The following is a 24,209-nucleotide window of genomic DNA, read 5'->3' on the forward strand; positions in this document are numbered from 1 at the left end:
AAAATGAAATGATAAAAGTACAATACAATAGATGTTTTTACTTCCAACTCACTATTAACAAACAAGTAAACTGTGTCAAAATGCCTTCAAATTATTCGAAAGTTTGAGGACGCTACGCAGATGCGTCTTGTTAGAGCTTCACCATTGCATGAAGTCTAACCTTAAACATTTTGACTTCATGACTAAACTTAACCTTACACACTTTGAAATTTGATGTTCAACGTCTAATTATGATATGAGACTGTAAGAGCTAGTTGGAACAAACAGTTGACCTGTGCATCACTAGAGTCACTTTTAACTTTAGCACTACGATTTCCTGAAATCAGCTACTTTTTAAAAATTTATCAGAAAATAACCTCTATAGTACTTTAACCACGAATTCCCTGTAAAATATTCACATCAAGCACTTCCTTTTGGTTTGTAGCCTGTATAATGTATCATCTGTAGTGCTCTATCCGGCGCCGACAGAGATGGCCGCCTCGCTTCGCGTTCCTAGGAAACTATGCATTTTTTTTTACGTGTTATTTCTTACATTAGTACCCCAGGTCATCTTAGGTTTCATTACATACAGTCGAGAAGAACTACTGAATATAAGATCAGCGTCAACTCACCATCAGTACGACCAAGAATATGACTTTCGCGAAGCAGATCCTGTGTTCTGCCTTTCACCCAGGACAACGGAATGGATCCCAGCCGGCGACCCAAAAAAACAACTTCGTAAAAGGGGGAAAAGGGGGAAACGGAGCGGTCTTCTGGTCAGACTCCGGAGACGAGCACATCGTGCACCATTCCCTAGCATTCTTCTCGCCAATGTCCAGTCTCTTGACAACAAGGTTGATGAAATCCGAGCAAGGGTAGCATTCCAGAGGGACATCAGAGACTGTAACGTTCTTTGCTTCACGGAAACATGGCTCACTGGAGAGACGCTATCGGAATCAGTGCAGCCAGCTGGTTTCTCCACGCATCGCGCAGACAGAAACAAACATCTTTCTGGTAAGAAGAGGGGCGGGGGCGTATGCTTCATGGTTAACGTGACGTGGTGTGATCATAACAACATACAGGTACTCAAGTCCTTCTGTTCACCTGATTTAGAATTCCTCACAATCAAATGTCGACCACATTATCTACCAAGGGAATTCTCTTCGATTATAATCACAGCCGTATATATTCCCCCCAAGCAGACACATCGATGGCTCTGAACAAACTTTATTTGACTCTTTGCAAACTGGAATCCATTTATCCGGAGGCTGCATTCATTGTAGCTGTGGATTTTAACAAGGCTAATCTGAAAACAAGACTCCCTAAATTTTATCAGCATATCGATTGCGCAACCAGGGCTGGAAATACCTTGGATCACTGCTAACTTCCTGCCCCGCCCTCCTTTCAGAAAAGCTGACCACGACTCCATTTTGTTGATCCCTGCCTATAGACAGAAACTAAAACAAGATGCTCCCGCCCTGAGGTCTGTTCAACGCTGGTCCGACCAATCTGATTCCACACTCCAAGACTACTTCCATCACGTGGACTGGGATATGTTTCGTATTGCGTCAGACAACAACATTGACGAATACGCTGATTCGGTGAGCGAGCGAGTTCATTAGAACGTGCGCGTTGAAGATGTCGTTCCCATAGCAACGATTAAAACATTCCCAAACCAGAAACCGTGGATTGATGGCAGCATTCACGTGAAACTAAAAGCCCGAACCACTGCTTTTAATCAGGGCAAGGTGACCGGAAACATGACCGAATACAAACAGTGTAACTATTCCCTCCACAAGGCAATCAAACAAGCTAAGCGTCAGTATAGAGACCAAGTAGAATCTCAATTCAACGGCTCAGACACAAGAGGCATGTGGCAGGGTCTACAGTCAATCACGGATTACAAAAAGAAAACCAGCCCAGTCGCGGACCAGGATGTCTTGCTCCCAGGCAGACTAAATATCTTTCTTGCCCGCTTTGAGGACAATACAGTGCCACTGACACGGCCCGCAACTAAAACATGCGGCCTCTCCTTCACTGCAGCCGACGTGAGGAAAACATTTAAACGTGTCAACCCTCGCAAGGTTGCAGGCCCAGACGGCATCCCCAGCCGCGCCCTCAGAGCATGCGCAGACCAGCTGGCTGGTGTGTTTACGGACATATTCAATCAATCCCTATCCCAGTCTGTTGTTCCCACATGCTTCAAGAGGGCCACCATTGGTCCTGTTCCCAAGAAAGCTAAGGTAACTGAGCTAAACGACTACCGCCCTGCAGCACTCACTTCCGTCATCATGAAATGCTTTGAGAGACTAGTCAAGGACCATATCACCTCCACCCTACCTGACACCTAGACCCACTCCAATTTGCTTACCGTCCAAATAGGTCCACAGACGATGCAATCTCAACCACACTGCACACTGCCCTAACCCATATGGACAAGAGGAATACCTATGTGAGAATGCTGTTCATCGACTACAGCTCGGCATTTAACACCATAGTGCCCTCCAAGCTCGTCATCAAGCTCGAGACCCTGGGTCTCGACCCCGCCCTGTGCAACTGGGTACTGGACTTCCTGACGGGCCGCCCCCAGGTGGTGAGGGTAGGCAACAACATTTCCACCCCGCTGTTCCTCAACACTAGGGCCCCACAAGGGTGCGTTCTGAGCCCTCTACTGTACTCCCTGTTCACCCACGACTGCGTGGCCACGCACGCCTCCAACTCAATCATCAAGTTTGCGGACGACACAACAGTGGTAGGCTTGATTACCAACATCGACGAGACGGCCTACAGGGAGGAGGTGAGGGCCCTCGGAGTGTGGTGTCAGGAAAATAACCTCACACTCAACGTCAACAAAACTAAGGAGATGATTGTGGACTTCAGGAAACAGCAGAGGGAACACCCCCCTATCCACATTGATGGAACAGTAGTGGAGAGGGTAGTAAGTTTTAAGTTCCTCGGCGTACACATCACAGACAAACTGAATTGGTCCATCCACACAGACCGCATCGTGAAGAAGGCGCAGCAGCGCCTCTTCAACCTCAGGAGGCTGAAGAAATTCGGCTTGTCACCAAAAGCACTCACAAACTTCTACAGATGCACAATCGAGAGCATCCTGTCGGGCTGTATCACCGCCTGGTACGGCAACTGCTCCGCACCAAAACCGTAAGGCTCTCCAGAGGGTAGTGAGGTCTGCACAACGCATCACCGGGGGCAAACTACCTGCCCTCCAGGACACCTACACCACCCAATGTCACAGGAAGGCCATAAAGATCATCAAGGACAACAACCACCCGAGCCACTGCCTGTTCACCCCGCTATCATCCAGAAGGCGAGGTCAGTACAGGTGCATCAAAGCTGGGACCGAGAGAAAAACAGCTTCTATCTCAAGTCCATCAGACTGTTAAACAGCCACCACTAACATTGAGTGGCTGCTGCCAACACACTGACTCAACTCCAGCCACTTTAATAATGGGAATTGATGGGAAATTATGTAAAATATATCACTAGCCACTTTAAACAATGCTACCTAATATAATGTTTACATACCCTACATTATTAATCTCATATGTAATATGTATATACTGTACTCTATATCATCTACTGCATCTTTATCTAATACATGTATCACTCGCCACTTTAACTATGCCACTTTGTTTACATACTCATCTCATATGTATATACTGCACTCAATACCATCTACTGTATCTTGCCTATGCTGCTCTGTATCATCACCCATTCATATATCTTTATGTACATATTCTTTATCCCCTTACACTTGTGTCTATAAGGTAGTAGTTTTGGAATTGTTAGCTAGATTACTTGTTGGTTATTACTGCATTGTCGGAACTAGAAGCACAAGCATTTCGCTACACTCGCATTAACATCTGCTAACCATGTGTATGTGACAAATAAAATGTGATTTTTGATTTGATTTGAACACCTGTTTCTGTACTGTGACTTGTCAAAGATAATGTTGTTTGGTCTTTAGGAGTCCATTTTGTGTCTGGCAGTTTGAAAGGACTTGTTCGAGATGAATTGTCTGGTTACTGTCCTTCCTTTAGAGCTTTCCCCTACACTGTCACAGTCAAACTAAAATATGTATGTCATTTGTTTGTTGCTTTACATACAATACTTGATAAAAGTTCACACCATATTTAAAGACCCACTGCAGTCAGAAACATGATTTCCCGTGTTTTATAGTTTATTAGGTACACCCAGTTTATTAGGCACACCCAACTAGTACTTGGTCAGACCCCTTTGCCTCCAGAACAGCCTGAATTTTTCAGGGCATGGAAACGTTGCTCAATTGGTATCAAGGGACCTAACGTGTGCCAGGAAAACATTCCCCACAGCATTACATCATGGCTACCAGACTGTACCGTTGACACAAGGCAGGATGGGGCCATGGGTTTATGCTGCTTACACCAAATTCTGACTCTGCCATCAGTATAACGCAACAGGAACCGACATTCATCGGACCAGGCAATGTTTTTCCACTCCTCAATTGTCCAGTGTTGGTGATTATGTGCCCACTGGGGCGTGTTTGTGGCCTGCTTGCAGGATTCTTGACATTCTCCTTTGACCTCTCATCAAAAAGCTGTTTTTCCCACAGGACTGCCGCTGACTGGATGTTTTTTGTTTGATGCACCATTCTCTGTAAACCCTAGACACTGTTGTGTGTGAAAAGCCCAGGTTCTGCGATACTGGAACCAGCGCACCTGGCACCAATGATCATATCACATTTAAAGTAGTTTATGTCACTCGTTTTGCCCATTCTAACGTCCAATCAAACAGTAACTGAATGCCTCGATGCCTGTCTGTTTACTTTACATAGCAAGCCATGGCCACGTGACTCACTCTCTGTAGGAGCGAAACATTTTCGTGAACGGGGGGGTGCACCTAATAATCTGTGTATTTCCACATTATGAGGTTGGAATAATACTGTAAAATTGTGAAAATTATGATAATATATTATTATTTTTTTACTGCTGCTCTTTAATTACTTGTTACTTTTATCTCTTATTCTTATCCGTATTTTTTAAAACTGCACTGCTGGTTAGGGTAAGCATTTCACTGTAAGGTCTACACGTGTTGGATTCGGCGCATGTGGCTAATACAATTTGATTTGATTTAGTATAAGAGTTGTTTGAATAGACCGCCTGAAATTTCACCATGTTTTGGTGGGATGGAATTTTAGCCTGTCTGGTGACATCACCAGGCGGTAAATTAGTTAATAGACCAATAAGAAAGAGAGTTCCAAACTTCTCTGCAGATAACAGCAAGTTTTCTGTTTTCACCTCCCCACTCAGGCCACACCCAGACAGTCCTAGAAAAGTTATTTTTTGAGAAATTGCTTTTGGCTAACAAATTATTTTAGTTCATTTTAATTTAAAAACAATCCCAGTAAGGTACTAAACTGTTACCCAGAAATGGTTTGATATTGATATAAAAACAGCTGCATTGGGCCTTTAAGCTATGCCTTATTAATGTTTAACCACTGATTGTTAATGCTTATTATGAGATTTAGAATGTTTACTGTACTTAATCCCACTGCCTGCTAATTGGTGTAATTGTAAAATGCTTTGTTGGTTTACAGTAATGTTACTTAGGCCTACTCCTAATTTTCCATTTGGTGCAGTGTATCATGTATTTGTAATGTCAGGTTCACTGGATTAAACAAGTGTTACCTAACAAGCTTTGTGTACACGTAATGGAAGCTAAATCAGCATACATACTGTGTCTGTTTGTTTATGAAAACTACTGTTTGACCTACCTCTAAAATTGACCTGATTAGCAAAGATAATAATGACATAATTTCCTCTCCTGTCCTCACCCCTCTATCTGAGATGTCAGTGGACATTATACAAGTCCCAATCCAATGAATGACCTACTGTGGTGTTTGTTAATCAAATGATTAACCACAGCTCTTTGACCACCAGCTGCTACACAATCTGTTTGGATTACTCATTCAAGATGGCCACCGTTGACGAGCGAGGGAGAGAGCTGGCATCAGTGGCACTCAGTTGTATGGTTTTGAGGGAAAAACAAAGCAGTGAGAATCCAACACCGGGGGTGGTATATGTATGCGTGCGTGCATGTGTGTGTGTGTTAGCCAGAACCTGCATCATAGCCAAGTCTAGTCTCGTCTATATGGTTCTCCCTCCATCACTAACAAGGGTTTATTTGAAGCATCCACAAGCGGGAGGTAATGAGAAGGCTTGGTGTCATTAAACATTTATATGGTGACCCGGGAGAGATGCAGCTGAAGCCAAGACAGAGGTTATCAGAGCACAGGGTTCAAATGAACTCTTTAGTATACTATTCAAGTAGTGTATCTTACTATGCATGTATAACTAGTTTGTGTATAACTAGTGTGTGTGTGTAGTGTTTACAGTGATGCCTGATCCTCGGGTTAAAACAAACACATTGATGCATGACCTTGCTCTTACTTCCATTTGATTAAATAAAACATTAATGTGCATGCTCAGAGATCCACTCACACCTGTTTATTGTTCCGGGAACCTTAACTAAGCGCCACATTCAACATTCAACTGGAACACCAGGTGTGTGTATGGGTGAATGAAAAACACAACTGTTTGATTAGATATGAAGAGTTTATTTCCAAAATGCTATATCCATAATGTTTCACATTTGTGTTTTTTTTCTCAAAAATGATTGCTTATGGGTACCTTCAAGTGTGTGTGTAATATATATATATATATATATATATATATATACATTCTTTAGCTGGAATGGAATGTTATGCTGTATATTTGACAGGTACAGTGCAGTATTCAGACCCCAAATTTTGTAACGTTACAACTTTATTCTAAAATTGATTGAAATATTTTTTAACCTCATCAATATACACATAATTGCCCATAATGACAAAGTAAAAACTGTTTTTTAGAATTTTCTTTGCAAATGTATTTAAATTAAAAAACGGAAATACTACATTTACATGAGTATTCAGACCCTTTACTCAGTACTTTGTTGAAGCACCTATGGCAGCGATTACAGCCTTGAGTCTTCTTAGATAGAGCTTGACCTGTATTTGGGGAGTTTCTCCCATTCTTCTCTGCAGATGCTCTCAAGCTCTGTCAGGTTGGATCTAGTCCAAACTCTAGTTGGTCCACTAAAGGACATTCAGAGACTTTTCCCGAAACCACTCCTGTGTTATCTTGGCTGTGTGCTTAGGGTCATTGTTCTGTTGGAAGGTGAACTTTCATCCTAGTATGAGGTCCTGAGCGCTCTGGAGCTGGTTTTCATCAAGGATCTTTCTGTACTTTGCTCCTTTCAGCTTTCTCTCGATTTTGACTAGTCTCTCAGTCATTGCTGCTGAAAAACATCGCCACCACATGATGCTGCCACCACCATGCTTCACCGTAGGGAGGGTACCATGTTTCCTGCAGACGTGATGCTTGGCATTCAGGCTGAAGAGTTCATTCTTGGTTTCAGAGAATCTTGTTTCTCATGGCCTGAGAGTCTTTAGGTGCCTTTTGGCAAACTCCAAGTGGGCTGACATGTGCCTTTTACTGAGGAGTGGCTTCCGCCTGGCCACACTACAATAGATGCCTGATTGGTAGAGTTCTGCAGAGATGGTTGTACTTCTGGAAGTCTTCTCCCATCTCCACAGAGGAACTCTAAAGCTCTGTCAGAGTGACTATCAGGTTCTTGGTCACCTTCCTGACCAAGGCCCTTCTCCCCTGATTGCTCAGTTTGGCTGGGCAGCCAGCTCTAGGAAGAGTCTTGGTGGTTCCAGACATTTTCCAAATAAGAATGATGGAGGCCAATCTGTTTTTGGAGACCTTCAATGTTGTAGATGTCACGTTTTGACCTTAGTTCTGTTATTATATCTTTGTTTTAGTATGGTCAGAGCGTGAGTTGGGTGTGTTGTCTATGTTCGTTTTTCTATCATTTGGGATTTCTGTGTTCGGCCTGGTATGGTTCTCAATCAGAGGCAGCTGTCAATCGTTGTCCCTGATTGAGAATCATACTTAGGTAGCCTGGGTTTCACTTTTGAGTTGTGGGTGTTTATTTTCTGTGTTTGTGCCACACGGGACTGGTTTGTATGTTTCACGTTGTTTGTTTTGTATTTTGTAGTGTTCAGTTTTTCTTATTAAAGTATGGACACTTACCACGCTGCAAACTGGTCCGATCTATCTTACTCCTCATTAGAGGAAGACAGCGAACATTACAGTAGAAATGTTTTGGTACCATTCCCCACATCTAGGCCTCACCACAATACTGTCTCGGAGCTCTACGACAATTCCTTTGACCTCATGGCTTGGTGTTTGCGCTGACATGCACTGTCAACTGAGGGACCTTATATAGACAGGTATGTGCCTTGCCAAATCATGTCTAATCAATTAAATTTACCACAGGTGGACTCCAATCAAGTTGTAGAAACATCTCAAGGATGATCAGTGAAAACAGAATGCACAAGAGCTCAATTGTAAATCTCATAGCAAAGGGTCTGAACACTTATATAAATGAAGTATTTCTATGTATAAATTAGCGACATTTTCTAAAAACCTGTTTTGGCTTTGTCATTATGGGGTATTGTGTTTAGATTGATGAGGGATAAAAATGATTTAATACTTTTTAGAAAAAGGCGGTAACATAACAAAATGTGGAAAAGTTAAGAGGTCTGAATACTTTCCCGAATGCACTGTCTCACCCTAGCTATCTTAAGATAAATGCACTTACTGTAAGTCACTCTGGATAAGATCATCTGCTAAATGACTAAAATGTCAAATGTTAATATTTTACAAACAGATTTCATATTATTGTAAAAAAATATATATATAATATTGATGTCCTAAATCATGTCCTTTATTATTTAGTTGAAATTATGTGGAAACAACATTGATTTAACCAGTGTGTTCCCAGTGGGAAGTGATAGGTTTGAAGCAAATACATGTCTTGTCATTGATCAACCCCATGCCATGATTAGATAGTGAAAAAACACACACATCTTTCATAATGTCTTTAAACAATACAAAAGCTCATTTACCAATATTTCTGAAAACTGATATATAGCATTTTGGAATGAAACTCTTCAAATACAGTGATGGATTGCAAAGTAAATTGACCATCAGCAGGCAGGGAAAAGCTGCAAATAGTTCATTTTCATCTTTACCATCATCGCATTCCTATTCATTGTCACTCTCACCATAACTCACTCTCCTGATGAGTCGTGGCTGACGGGCACATTGTATAGACCTACTCTATAAACTGAGGTTAACTAGACATAATTTGGCTCTGTGGTTGTCAAACCATTACATCTGTTTCTAATGTTCCACTCAGCATTTTCTAACCACATGAATTAAACTGCATCATTTCCATAAATGTTTTAATTTCCCTATGGGACCTTTAGACAGTGAATTTGCAGTGCCACCATTGTTCTCACTGTCTGTAGTACTGTCTCATACTGTACCACGAAGCATCCGCAACGCTGGCGACATACATCTCTCAAATAAGCTGAGACACAAAGACAAACCTTCGATTTTTTACTTTACCGAAAATGTTACCTATTGTACATCTGCAGGCCATAGACAAATCCTTAAACTGGGGGTGTTGAGACATTCAACTGAAGAATGGGCATAATTTACATATATTGTTTAGAAACAGAAAGGCTGTTGACCAATAGTTTGTGCAACACTTGCATTGACACAGATTCTCCAGGCACTGGCATTGCGATAGAGCTGAACAGCTCAGGTTGCAACAAAAATGACTCATCTCAGTCTCTTACAAGTGTAATATGGCTCCTTAGTATGTAGGACACTTCAAATATCACTGGTTGGAGAGGCTCTCATTGACAATCGCATTCCTTTTAATCAGTGTGTATACCTTTCAAACCCATTGAATCATATTTGATTGAGAAAAGAGACAGAACAGCAAAATGCTGCCAACGGTTGTGATCACAGACAAACTCACGCACGCAAGCATGCACACACGTACGTACACACACAGGCACACACACACACACTGTCCAATACCATTCCAAATGTTATCATTAGACATCAGTTACATCAGTCAGGCTACTCTGAGGCAGGTATAGATATGTTTCCCTCTGACTCACTCTGACTCAATAGTATTCACCACTATACACTGAGACTCATCTTCACTTCCCATGTCTGTTTTGTTCGGAGACAGGGCTAGCCTAGCCATGCTGGAATGTCTATGAGGTCATAGACTCACACACAGAAATCATACTCTGTGAGTCACTGTATAATTGCCTGAGGAAATGAGGGAAGAGACCAGATGATCCCATAATAAATTGACATGGTGTGTTTTTGAATGTATCCACATTGTCATTTTTTTCAATCAATCTCAGCTGCTGACATGATCATTTTTCAGTTCCATCTATTGTTCAGTTGCTTTATCTGGATAGGTTATAGTCCACAATGGATTTTTTCTCCGTAGTCTGAGTAATGGTGATGGTGGTGTTTTGAACAAATAATACTGTCCCACAATCTCTCTCTCACACACACACACACACACACACACACACACACACACACACACACACACACACACACACACACACACACACACACACACACACACACACACACACACACACACACACACACACACACACACACACACACACACACACACACACACACACACACACACACACACACACACACACACACACACAACTGGACCCTGGGAACTGTTTTATAGTAGCCATCCCAAACATTTACTTTTCTTTAGTTAAAAAAAATACAGTTGGTACTTCTGGACTAGAGTGTCTGTCATCCTCAACCCATAAAGAGTGGACTTGTTTCCATAGAGCCGCGTTTGCCTGGCTACACATCCACATCACTCCGGTCAACTGACGTTTCTTTGTAATGATCGACGGAGCAGCGGAATTAAATTCAGGGTGAGTCGTCAGGCAAGCGTTTCGTTGCACTCACGTCCCTCCCATTCAGTCTGTACGAGGCGGGCAGTCAAGCGTCTTCATAGCGCAAATCCCCATCACACGTCAGAGACGACATCATTATTTAAGGTTGAATCAAGTAGGGAAGAAAGTTTTGCGACAGACAGTGTTGCCAAGCAGCTCCTAGGTAGTGGACCTAGTTATTTCGCCCAGTTCATCGCCCAGTTCTTACGGATATTATTTTTATAGATCAGCAATGCCCCACACCGTGACATTGAATGGACCCTCACCGTGGGGTTTTCGACTGGTCGGTGGAAGGGACTTCAGTACACCGTTAACTATTTCGAGGGTATGTAAATGTATTCCCATGTATTTATTCTCATGTCGAAATAGGATTGCTTTACCCTCATAATGCGTTTGGGCTAATGTCTTTCATCTAGCCTAATTTGGCACCACCGCATAGGGTACTAGGGGGTAACTAGCCCCACCTAAGAACAATGTCTAATTGCTGACACAAAAAAAGCAACGTTTGGAAAAAAATTGGTATGTGGTTAGGCAAATAAACTATAAAGGGAAATAGATGGCTACAGTTTACACTTTCTTTGTTTTTTCATGAAATGTTGTTTTAGAAAAGGGGCATAAAAAAATAGAATTTCTAAGTAAAACTGATTAAATGGATTTTAACACACTTGTGTGAAACCCTATGCCATAATCTTCTACAGGGGTAAATCATTAGAATGGAATATAAATAATACCATTAAATGACATTGGAATATAACATTTAATAACAATAACTTAACTCAGTGTTACATTGATGTGGCAACTCTCTTATGCTCTGCTATTGCACGATTGTAATTTGTACCTGTAGGTCACAAGTAAAGCTATCCCTAGTAAAATTGGAGCACAACTCATGAGCCCACATTCTACACTGCTCACACTGTATCCAGTCCCCACTTGAGACTGAAAACAGGGGGAGAGATGCCAATTGAAAAGCTCTCTCTTAAAAATGTAGGTAGCTATCTAGCTATATGACATAAAATACTTTGTAAAATAGTTAAAAGGCTATAAAGTTGTATTAACTGTAAAGCTATCCGTCACTAATGGAAACATTTACAACTGAAATTAAGTTGTGTTATCTTTTTTAATGTATTTGACCTCAGACGATCTGGAAATAAGATTGCTAGCTAGTACTCCTAGCATATTATGCTAACTAGCTAGCTGGCTAGCATTTACTGCTAGTGAAGTTGCTAGCTAGCAAGTTAGCATAAACTAGCGCTAACTGGGCTAGTCATTTTCTAAATTACAGTTATAAACAGGGGCTAGTTGGGGTGTGTGTGTGTGTGTGTGTGTGTGTGTGTGTGTGTGTGTGTGTGTGTGTGTGTGTGTGTGTGTGTGTGTGTGTGTGTGTGTGTGTGTGTGTGTGTGTGTGTGTGTGTGTTAAAGCTTTGCTTCTTGTATATTAAAAACAAGTTATAAATCTAACCTCATTGGAATATATCTGCAAAAAATTTGATCAACTTATCACAAAATTGTTTTGTTGAAATATCTCCAAAGGTTGTGATGACACAGAGGACATTTTCTGTTAAGCAAGACCAGTAATTTTGGGAAATCCTATGGTATGAATTACAGGGGGGCAGTTACCCCAGGGGGCTAGTTACCGTCTACTACCCTAATTGTGAATTCAGATGGCTATTTGCCATGGAATAATACCAAAATGTATACAGATGGGGATCCACGTAATGCTTACCAGTCTAATGATCTAATGCACTCCTTCAAATTGAATAATAGAATATTAGTTTACATTTCTCAAGTTCTCCATTTTCTGATCCACATGTTTAAATTTAATAATGTAAAACTGTTTTAAAATTCAAATTTTCCTACACTGTAAAATTGAGATTTTAATCGTTTTCAATTTAATTTTGAATCGTTTGTAAAAATATATATTTTTTTTTGGTGTGGCTGGGGAAACGGATGCTTTCTAAGTATATGGTTCATTTGGATGCTACCACTTCAGTTTGGGGGGAGATTAGCCTTGCCTACACTATACAATAAAGTGGTAAATTAATGTGGTCCTTGGAGGCGAAGTTACACACACACACACACACACACACACACACACACACACACACACACACACACACACACACACACACACACACACACACACACACACACACACACACACACACACACACACACACACACACACACACACACACACACACACACACACACACACACACACACACCAGATATCCCCAAAGTAATGCTATGCCATTCTAACGGCCGTGGTCCGGCCACCAAATGGAGTTTACTCTCTTCTTACTGTCACTGACTGGGAACACATGGAGTTGTGTGCATCGGTCCCTGCAGGCTGCCCTTCAAATTCGCTACAACGTTATCCTTAATCCCCTGTGCCTATACCAACACTTTGCATAGAGAGTCTAACAGCTAGGCCTAGCCTATTATGTTGAAACGAAAGGTTAAGTTACAAATCTGTGCAAAATGGCATGGTCTTTTATGTACATTTCCAGTGAAGTAGCCTCATAGGTCTAGGTTTATTATCTTGTTAATGTAGCCGAATGCACAGATTGCATCGAGAAGAATTGTGAGTCCCTGTCTGGCTCTCGGGCTACCCCCGAACCATTGTGATGGAAGACACCTTGCAGCCTGCATAGCCATAGCCACGTATGAGACAGCAATTTTACGGTCCATTATCATAGCCTGTTATAGGTCTAGAGTTGACAATAGCCTCTATATGATGATCAAGTAGCCTAAGCTTGCGGTATAGTTGAGACAAATGCAAGCCTATAATGGAGACTATGCCCCTGTTTTGAGATAACCTGTGCATCCTTCATTCGTCCCATCCTTGAAGACATCACCGATAGATGTGTGAAAGGAGATATTACGCTAGGCTACCAACCAAGTCATGTCGGACCAGTGATTAGACTATGATCATTGCTCATCATTGATCTAATATATACTGTATATTTAGATCAATGATTATTTCAAGAATGGGAGAATCCACCCATGAATATATTTAAACGGCGTCTATATGCTGCTTTGTAGGAGTGATCCATGAGTTGCCTCTCCTTCCAGACACTTAAAATCCCTGCTTCTCTCCTCTCGCAGCTGTTGGATAGGCCGACAGGCCTATAATGCCGATATGCTATAGTCGAATTTACTTTCACTTGCCCACGTTAACCTACTCTTAGTCTACGGGTTATGGGTACTCAATCTAGTGGACGGCTGTAGGTTTAATCTTGGATTATAATGGGCTGCAAAATAGCGGTGTTGTAGAAAATTTGGAGGGCAGCTCGACATCGGACATGTACTCACTCATAGCTCCTGGTCTCCAGGATCATAAGATAATTAACCTACAGTCGTTAGAAGGATAGTTGCCAGGGGGGAATACTGTTAATAAAGCACCATGGATAAGGTCCTTAGTTTCTTTTACACACAGATGTTTTGTTCCCCCCCTATTCTGAACGTGCCTCTCGTCATATAGACCTAGCTGTTAGACTTTTTAAGCTACTGTAGGCTATGCAAGGTATTTGTTGAGGCTACGCAGCAGAACTATGCAGCGAATATGGAGGGCAGACTGACAGGGGCTCAGTCTCAGGTCTCTTCACGGTCAGTGACAGTGCCAAGAGAGTTTCTTCATTTGGATGTGCTCATCGTGTATAATGTCCATTTTGAGTGTACGCCTGCAGTCTGAAGTTGCCAGGAGGGAACTTTGTGTGTGTGTGTGTGCGCACAGGGACACCTGTTGTTGCAACACAATCTCGTACTCAATTCTTGCAAATATGTACGAAAAGTATTTCTGCAGATTTTGTGCATTCTTGTGCGTTTTGTGTGACTTAATTCGTAGAAAAATACATACTTTATGTGTGACTTCATTTGAAAAATTAAGGGGGCAAACTTCGGAAATAATCTTTTGAAAGTTTTTGGAGCAACGCATTATGGGCAATGGTGTTCTTTGTTTGTGTCCCACACGTATTTATATTAACAAACACGCGTGTTTACAACCCAATATTGTTAATCAACCAGGTTGTCACTGAAATACATATAATATAGTAGCTTTACATTTCTATTTTTGATTATTAATGCCAATGCTCTTTTCCATTCTTGTTTTTGCTTAATACTTTGGGATACTAGTGCTATGTCGGATTTTATGAGGGTTGCCAGATTGGATTTTTTTGTTGTTACGATTAAGATATTTGATTGGGGAATGGGGATACATTTTCATGTTGGGGAATTAATTCATCAATAAATGTGGGGAAACAGAAGTCTTACAAAATAAATCTGCCTGGTTTTAATTCCCCTGGTGTACCTGCATGGTATTTGCAACTATAACAAGTCAGGACTATGATCAACTATCAATATCATTGCAGTTAAACAGGTTAATGTAAAATAATGTATTATGTTGGCTTGCACTTACGACACTTCCAAGGTCATTTCATGATGATTATTACGGTTGTGTCAATCATGTTATATACTTAAGCTGTTGTAACAAGGTATATGCCAGCATTGTAGGCCTACTGCCTCTGCCCAGAGGCCTACTGCCTCCGCCCAGAGGCCTACTAGGCTTTCATGACAACGGCCATTAGAGCTCACTTTTCCACGCATGAGCCCGGGTTCCCTTTTGCAGCTTTCACTTTCTTCTTCTACACTGATGGCAGGGTTGGGATCACGTCCAGCTAACGTCTAGTTATGTGATCTGTGCTTTTATTAGATTTTTATTTCAACTTTATTTAAAAAGGTAGGCCAGTTGAGAACAAGTTCTCATTTACAAATGCGTCCTGGCCAAGATAAAGCAAAGCAGTGCGACACAAACAACAACACAGAGTTACACACTGAATAAAAAAAGGTGAGGGAGGTAAGGGAGGTAAGGCAATAAATAGGCCATAGTGGCAAAATAATTACAATTTAGCAATTAAACACTGGAGTGATAGATGTAGTAGAAGTAGAAATACTGGGGAGCAAAAATAAATAAATAAAAATTAACAGTATGGGGATGAGGTAGTTGGTTGGGCTATTTACAGATGAGCTATGTACAGGTGCAGTGATCTGTGAGCTGCTCTGACAGCTGGTGCTAAAAGCTAGTGAGGGTGGTAAGAGTTTTTGCAGTTAGTTCCAGTCATTGGTAGCAGAGAACTGCGTTGAGCTGTGAACTGCTCTGACAGCTGATGCTTAAATGGGAGATATGAGTCTCCCGCTTCAGTGATTTTTGCAATTCGTTCCAGTCATTGGCAGCAGAGAACTGGAAGGAAAAGTGGCCAAAGGAAAAATTGGCTTTGAGGGTGACCAGTGACATTTACCTGCTGGAGAGCGTTCTACGGGTGGGTGCTGCAATGTTGACCAGTGAGCGGAGATAAGGTGGGGCTTTACCTAGCAAAGACTTATAGATGACCTGGAGCTAGTGGGTTTGGCGACGAATATGAAGCGAGGGCCAGACAACGAGAGCATACAAGTCGCAGTGGTGGGTAGTATATGGGGCTTTGGTGACAAAACGGATGGCACTGTGATGGACTGCATCTAATTTGCTGAGTAGAGTGTTGGAGGCTATTTTGTAAATGACATCACCGAAGTCAAGGATCGGTAGGATAGACAGTTTTACGAGGGTATGTTTGGCAGCATGAGTGAAGCATGCATTGTTGCAAAATAGGAAGCTGATTCTAGATTTAAGCTTGGATTGGAGATGCTTAATGTGAGTCTGGAAGGAGAGTTTACAGGCCCTTCGATTTGATACATTGAACTCTGTCTGAGAAGCAGTTGGTGAACCAGGCAAGGCAGTCATTTGAGAAACCAAGGCTGCTGAGTTTGCCGATAAGAATGTGGTGGTTGACAGAGTCGAAAGCCTTGGCCAGGTTGATGAATACAGCTGCACAGTATTGTCTCTTATCGATGGTGGTTATGATATCATTTAGGACCTTGAGCGTGGCTGAGGTGCACCCACGACCAACTCGGAAACCAGATTGCATAGCGGAGAAGGTACGGTGGGATTCGAAATGGTCAGTGATCTGTTAACTTTGCTTTCGAAGACCTTAGAAAGGCAAGGTAGGATAGATATAAGTCTGTAGCCGTTTGAGCCTAGACTGTCTCCCCTTTGAAGATGGGGATGACCGCGGCAGCTTTCCAATCTTTGAGGATCTCAGACGATATGAAAGAGAGGTTGAACAGTCTAGTAATAGGGGTTGCAACAATTTCAGCAGATAATTTTAGAAAGAGAGGGTCCAGATTGTCTAGCCCAGCTGATTTGTAGGGTCCAGATTTTGCAGCTCTTTCAGAACAGCAGCTATCTGGATTTGGGTGAAGGAGCAATGGGGAAGGTTTGGGCTAGTTGCCGTGGGGGGTGCAGGGCTGTTGACTGGGGTAGGGGTAGCCAGGTGGAAAGCATGGCCAGCCGTAGAAAAATGCTTATTGATATTCTCAATTATCGTGGATTTATCGGTGATGACAGTGTTTCCTAGCCTCAGTGCAGTGGGCTGATGGGAGGAGGTGCTCTTATTTTCCATGGACTTCACAGTGTCCCAGAGCTTTTTGTAGTTTGTGCTACAGGATACCAATTTCTGTTTGAAAGCAAAGGCTAGATTTTTCATAACTGCCTGTGTATATTGGTTCTTAACTTCCCTTCTGTATACCACCCCTACCTTGTCACAACACAACTGGCTCAAAAATGAACTTTTAACAAGGCACACCTGTTAATTGAAATCATTCCAGGTGTCTACCTCATGAAGCTGGTTGAGAGAATGCCAAGAGCATGCGAAGATGTCATCAAGGCAAAGGGTGGCTTCTTTGAACAATCTCAAATATTAAACACGTTTTTGGTCACTACATGATTCTATGTGGGTTTTTCATAGTTTTGATGTCTTCACTATTATGCTACAATGTAGAAAATAGTACAAATAAAGAAAAACCCTTGAATAAGTAGGTTTTCTAAAACATTTGACCTTAGTGTATTTTTTTTCTTCTCCAATCTGGCAACACTCATAAAATTCGACATAGCCTTGTATAAAATGCCTTATGAAAGAAATGGTGTAATGTACACTAAAAAGTGAGGACCTTATATTAAAAGCATTTAGAAGAAAATGGTGTAATGTAGGCTCCACAAAAAATGAAATGCTATATTATTATAACTATTTTGGTGACAACCTGGTCTGTTAACCCATTTGTTTCTTTATATAAATACATGTGGGAGACAAAAAAGGCAGTGTAGAAGACCATTGCACATTGTGCATTGCTCTAATAACTTTCAAAAGATTGTTCCAAAGTTTTTCACCCCCAAAATCATTTTCCTATGAATGAAGTGGAAATTGGTGTATTTTTCGACAAATTCAGTCGCACAAAAATGTGTCTTTTCACACCAATTAAGCCACACAAAAATGCACTAAATCTGTTGAAATACTTTTTGTACATATTTGCACGAATTGAGTGTGAGATTGTGTTGCAACTGTCCACCAGCTCATGCTTCAAAATGTATTGAAGTGTGCCAGACTCACCACTTTGTTATGGCTGCTGTTTGTTAGCCCAAACACCCACAAAGTCTGAATCTATTAGGTGTTCTGTTCACTTTCCATTTATTATACAATTTGAAGTGGTGAGGCCCTCTCGCATGGGAAAGTAGCCTAGTGTTGAATGAATGAAGTGTAGCGTGCTGCCATGCTTTCATTGTGAATTGTGACCGTTACCACATAATTCTGCTCTGTCAAGAAGTCCCAAACAAACCTGCTACATTTTCGCTACATGACACAGGACAGACTGTCTATGTTGGCATATCTGTTGTACTTTTTTCAACACCCACATTATGATAGGCTACTAACAAGACAATAGCTTACTGTGGGGGTCAAATTATATCAATATAATAAGATTTAATACAGTATAATGTCAATTTATAATACTATATAATATATATATTTATACATTTTCATAACTCACTAAAAGCTCAACAACAACATTACTTTACCTCAAAATATGAGTCATATGGGTCAATTTCTAAGGTTCTGAAAGAGTCAGGGGGCCAGCAGGGGACTTGGCATTAGCCAATAGTCAGTCAGGGTAAACAGTTGTGGCGTCCTGGAGTGTGCCGGGCGTTGACATTTGTTTTTCATCAGAGATTGTGGTGCTACTGAGGGATTCCAGGTGTTGTCTCAGCTGCAAGCCTCCAGACTCTTTAACTACCACTGCAACCATGGGTGTAATTGTTAGATTCACAAGGGGAGACTGACTCAAGTTCACTTGAAATGGCATATTTCATGTTCTAGGCCAGATATTCCCAAACTGGGAATATCTTCCCATTTTCAAACCATCCATTTATATTTTCCGACGGGGCTAGACATTTGGGTGAGGTTTTTTTCTCCCCTGTGTAGCCTCGTTTCACTGGGAAAATAACCCCCAAATGAAACCATCTAGTGTTCAGAAAAATAACAACACAATGTCAAATAGAGGTAGACTAGTCAAATAATTAACCTCCAATCACATTAACTGTTAATCTCTCGCAGGAATTCCTCTAACGGTCCGTATGTAGCCAAACGTAGCTGCTGCTCATTCCGTTTGCTCGATAATGGATAAATGGTAAAACAAAAAAAAGTAAGGCCCGCGTCCATAGAGACACATACCAGCTCTACTGGTATTACTGCTACTACCAGCGGTACTACACCTGCACCTGTCGATGACACAAGTTGCTCTGCTTCCACGAGCGCGTGCAATGCTAGCATCAGTAATTCTACGTTTGTTGTTAGCCCAGCTAGTATGGACACTGACAGTTGTGAATCTGATGCAGCCGAAGAGCTACTGCCCACTTACCCGGGAAAGCACAGAACAACAGACAGGGATGTTGGACCAATGAAGAGGTGCAATTAGGATGAGAACTACATTGATTTGGGTTCACTTAGGTTGAGAGTTGTGCCTTTCCTCAGCCACAGTGTGTTATATGTTCAAGTTCAAGTACTATCTCCCAACTCGATGAAACCTTCACTCGTGTGCAGACATTTAGAAAGAAAGCATGCCAATTTGAAAAATTATCCACGGGAGTTTGAGTGAGAATTAAGATGATTTTTGAGTAGTAAAACATGTATGAAAGCAACAGATACCATTAATAAGAAGGGGCTAGAAGCGTTTTACATGGTGAACTACGATATAAGGAGGACTTAATTCTTCCTGCTGCTGCGGATATGGCTGGGACAATCCTGGGGGAAAAGGCCAAAAAACTATACAGACAATATCTTCGTCAAACAACACTGTTTCATGACATATCAGTGACATGGCAGGAGATTCTGAAACAATTACTGCTTCAATACAAGCCAGTGAATTCTATGTGTTATAGCTGGATGACGGACAATGTCAAATGTGATATAGTTTGGTGTGCAATTACGCAGGTACTTTCCCGAAACGGATGACACAAACAACTGGATTCGTTATCCCTTTCATGTCCTGCCTCCAGTCCACTTACCGATATCTGAACAAGAGAGCCTTATTGATATTGCAACAAACGGTTCTGTGAAAATTGAATGTCCACTGCCATATTTCTGGATTGGGCTGCTCTCAGAGTATCCTGCCTTGGCAAATCGCTCTGTTAAGACACTGATGCCCTTTGCAACCACGCACTGTACCTATCTGCCCTCACTAGCATGACAACTCAAAACAGGCACAGACTGTGTGTGGAAAATGATTTAAGACTGAGACTCTCTCCAATACAAGACAACATTGCAGAGTTATGTGCATCCTTTCAATCACACCCTTCCCATTAAACCGTGGTGAGTTATTCACTATTATCGATTAACAAATAAAGTTTTATATGTAAGATGGTCAAATAAAGAGCAAAATTATTGATTATTATTTATTTGTGCCCTGGTCCTATAAGAGCTATTTGTCACTTTCCACGAGCCGGGTTGTGACAAACTCACACTCATTCTTATGTTTAATAAATGTATCGTAAAGTGTGTGTGTGGCAGGCTTACAATGATGGCAACAAAACAACATTTGAGAGTGCGCTGAGGGGGTACGCAGCTCGAGGTTGAATGTTTGAAGGGTACGGGACTATACAAATTTGGGGACTACTGTTCTAGACCATTGACATCCTTGCTTAGCGTACATTAAAAAAAATGCTTTCAAGGGTTTACAGTACCATGACTTTGTGCAGTGCAAGTGCTGATCATCTGATATCATGCTTGTGGATTTTATTGTACAAAGACATTATTAGACAAGGCTTTCTCAGAAAAACTTCCTTAGGTCAGTTAGACCCATACCCAAACTGCATAGCTGGCACTATAAAAAGTCACTGGCGGCATCCCAAATGACACCCTATTCCTTATGTGGTGCACTACTTTTGATCAGGGCCCATAGGGATCTGGTCAAAACTAGTGCACTATGGGAAAAGGGTGTGATTTGGGACGTGTCCACTGACGAATCACAGGGTGGCAGGTAGCCTAGCGATTAGGAGCGTTGGGCCTGTAAACAAAAGGTTTGCTGGTTCAATTCCCCTAGGTGAAAAATATGTCAATGTGCCCTTGAGCAAGGCACTTAACCCTAATTGCTCCAGGGTCGCCATCAATAATGGCTGATCTCTGACCCCTCTCTCCATTCCATTGTTTCTGCAACCTCACCATAACAAGCAAAGTTTTAAATGTGTTCTATCCTCTTGTTGCATTGAGTCTCTAGTGACTCTTACATTTACATTACATTTAAGTCATTTAGCAGACGCTCTTATCCAGAGCGACTTACAAATTGGTGCATGTCAAGGAATGAAGTTTAAAGAGTGGGATATGCAAAAAACACATTTCCAAATCTCACTTGTACATGTGTGAAATATGACAAATGTAAGCACCTAACATCTTATATACAGTGCTTAAAATAACATCAGATCCACTCCATATCAAATCAAATCAAAGTTTATTTGTCACGTGCGCTGAATACAACAGGTGTAGTAGACCTTGCAGTGAAATGCTTACCATAACACACAATGAAAGTGTCTAATGTAGTCATCTCCAATATAAAAAACAAGGAAGGAATCCAGCTTGGATCCAGCTTGGATCACCCATGGGGCTAGTTACAGTGCCTTCCGAAAGTATTCAGACCCCTTTACTTTTTCCACATTTTGTTACGTTACAGCCTTATTCTAAAACGTATTTTAAAAATAATCCTCAGCAATCAACACACAATACCCCATAATAACAGGTTTTTCAGAAATGTTTACAAATGTAAAAAAAAAAAAAAAATCTAAACATAAATACCTTATAAGCAATACGTATTCAGACCTTTTGCTATGGGACTCAAAACTGAGCTTGAGGGCATCCTGTTTCAGTTGATAATCCTTAGATGTTTCTACAATCCACCTGTGCTAAATTCAATTGATTGGACATGATTTGGAAAAGCACTGACCTTTGTCTATATAAGGTCATACAGTTGACAGAGAATGTCAGAGCAAAAACCAAGCCATGAGGTCGAAGGAATTGTCTGTAGAGCTCCAGGACAGGATTGTGTTGAGGCACAGTTCGGGGGAATGGTACCAAAAAAATGTCTGCAGCATTGAAGGTCCCCAAGAACACAGTGGCCTCCATCATTCTGGGGCGGCAGGGTAGCCTAGTGGTTAGAGCGTTGGACTAGTACCCGAAAGGTTGCAAGTTCGAATCCCCGAGCTGAATCTGTTATGCAGGTGAATGAGGACCCAAAAGCGACTTGGTGAAAACAGAGTTTTTAATCCAGTAAGAAACTTTACAAAACAAAAAGCATAATACTACTCGTAAGAACAGACTGGAGACTTGATCGAGAACTGCAGGTTGCCTCGGGAAGGCACTTGAACCTAGCAGACTCAGACACCTGCTCACCACGCAGCATCTGAGGGAAACACGACACGACAGGGCAAAACATAGACACAGCACGGTGAATCATAGATAAGGATCCGACGGGGCAGGAACGGAAAACAAGGAGAGAAATAGGGACTCTAATCAGGGAAAAGGATCGGGAACAGGTGTGGGAAGACTAAATGATTGATTAGGGGAATAGGAACAGCTGGGAGCAGGAACGGAACGATAGAGAGAAGAGAGAGCGAGAGAGTGAGAGAGGGAGGGGGAGAGAGAGGGATAGAAAGAGGGAAAGAACCTAATAAGACCAGCAGAGGGAAACGAATAGAAGGGGAAGCACAGGGACAAGACATGATAATTAATGACAAAACATGACAGTACCCCCCCACTCACCGAGCGCCTCCTGGCGCACTCGAGGAGGAACCCTGGCGGCAACGGAGGAAATCATCAATAAGCGAACGGTCCAGCACGTCCCGAGACGGAACCCAACTCCTCTCCTCAGGACCGTAACCCTCCCAATCCACTAAGTATTGGTGACCACGTCCCCGAGAACGCATGTCCATGATCTTACGTACCTTGTAAATAGGTGCGCTCTCGACAAGGACGGGAGGGGGGGAGGGAAGACGAACGGGGGTGCGAAGAAAGGGCTTGACACAGGAGACATGGAAGACAGGATGGACGCGACGAAGATGTCGCGGAAGAAGCAGTCGCACAGCGACAGGATTGACGACCTGGGAGACACGGAACGGACCAATGAACCGCGGAGTCAACTTACGAGAAGCTGTCGTAAGAGGAAGGTTGCGAGTGGAAAGCCACACTCTCTGGCCGCAACAATACCTTGGACTCTTAATCCTGCGTTTATTGGCGGCTCTCACAGTCTGTGCCCTGTAGCGGCAAAGTGCAGACCTCACCCTCCTCCAGGTGCGCTCACAACGTTGGACAAACTCTTGAGCGGAGGGAACGCTGGACTCGGCAAGCTGGGATGAGAACAGAGGAGGCTGGTAACCCAGACTACTCTGAAACGGAGATAACCCGGTAGCAGACGAAGGAAGCGAGTTGTGAGCGTATTCTGCCCAGGGGAGCTGTTCTGCCCAAGACGCAGGGTTTCTGAAAGAAAGGCTGCGTAGTATGCGACCAATCGTCTGATTGGCCCTCTCTGCTTGACCGTTAGACTGGGGATGAAACCCGGAAGAGAGACTGACGGACGCACCAATCAAACGACAGAACTCCCTCCAAAACTGTGATGTGAATTGCGGGCCTCTGTCTGAAACGGCGTCTAACGGGAGGCCATGAATTCTGAACACATTCTCGATAATGATTTGTGCCGTCTCCTTAGCGGAAGGAAGTTTAGCGAGGGGAATGAAATGTGCCGCCTTAGAGAACCTATCGACAACCGTAAGAATCACAGTCTTCCCCGCAGACAAAGGCAGACCGGTAATGAAGTCTAGGGCGATGTGAGACCATGGTCGAGAAGGAATGGGGAGCGGTCTGAGACGACCGGCAGGAGGAGAGTTACCCGACTTAGTCTGCGCGCAGTC

At 42.3% G+C, this 24,209-nt stretch overlaps 1 protein-coding gene across 1 annotated transcript in view; it reads left to right on the forward strand.

Moving 5' to 3' along the window:
• The first annotated feature begins 10,934 nt into the window (after positions 1-10,934).
• The window catches only part of LOC123999941 (PDZ and LIM domain protein 4-like), a 68,161-nt gene continuing 54,886 nt past the window's right edge, over positions 10,935-24,209 (forward strand). Inside the window, exon 1 of the mRNA XM_046305988.1 lies at positions 10,935-11,219. Within this exon, the coding sequence (XP_046161944.1) occupies positions 11,127-11,219 (93 nt within the window). The 5' untranslated portion in view covers positions 10,935-11,126. The remainder of the gene's footprint in view (positions 11,220-24,209) is intronic.

Source organism: Oncorhynchus gorbuscha, linkage group LG16 (assembly GCF_021184085.1).
Source record: "Oncorhynchus gorbuscha isolate QuinsamMale2020 ecotype Even-year linkage group LG16, OgorEven_v1.0, whole genome shotgun sequence".
In the NCBI taxonomy this organism is placed as follows: Eukaryota; Metazoa; Chordata; class Actinopteri; order Salmoniformes; family Salmonidae; genus Oncorhynchus; species Oncorhynchus gorbuscha.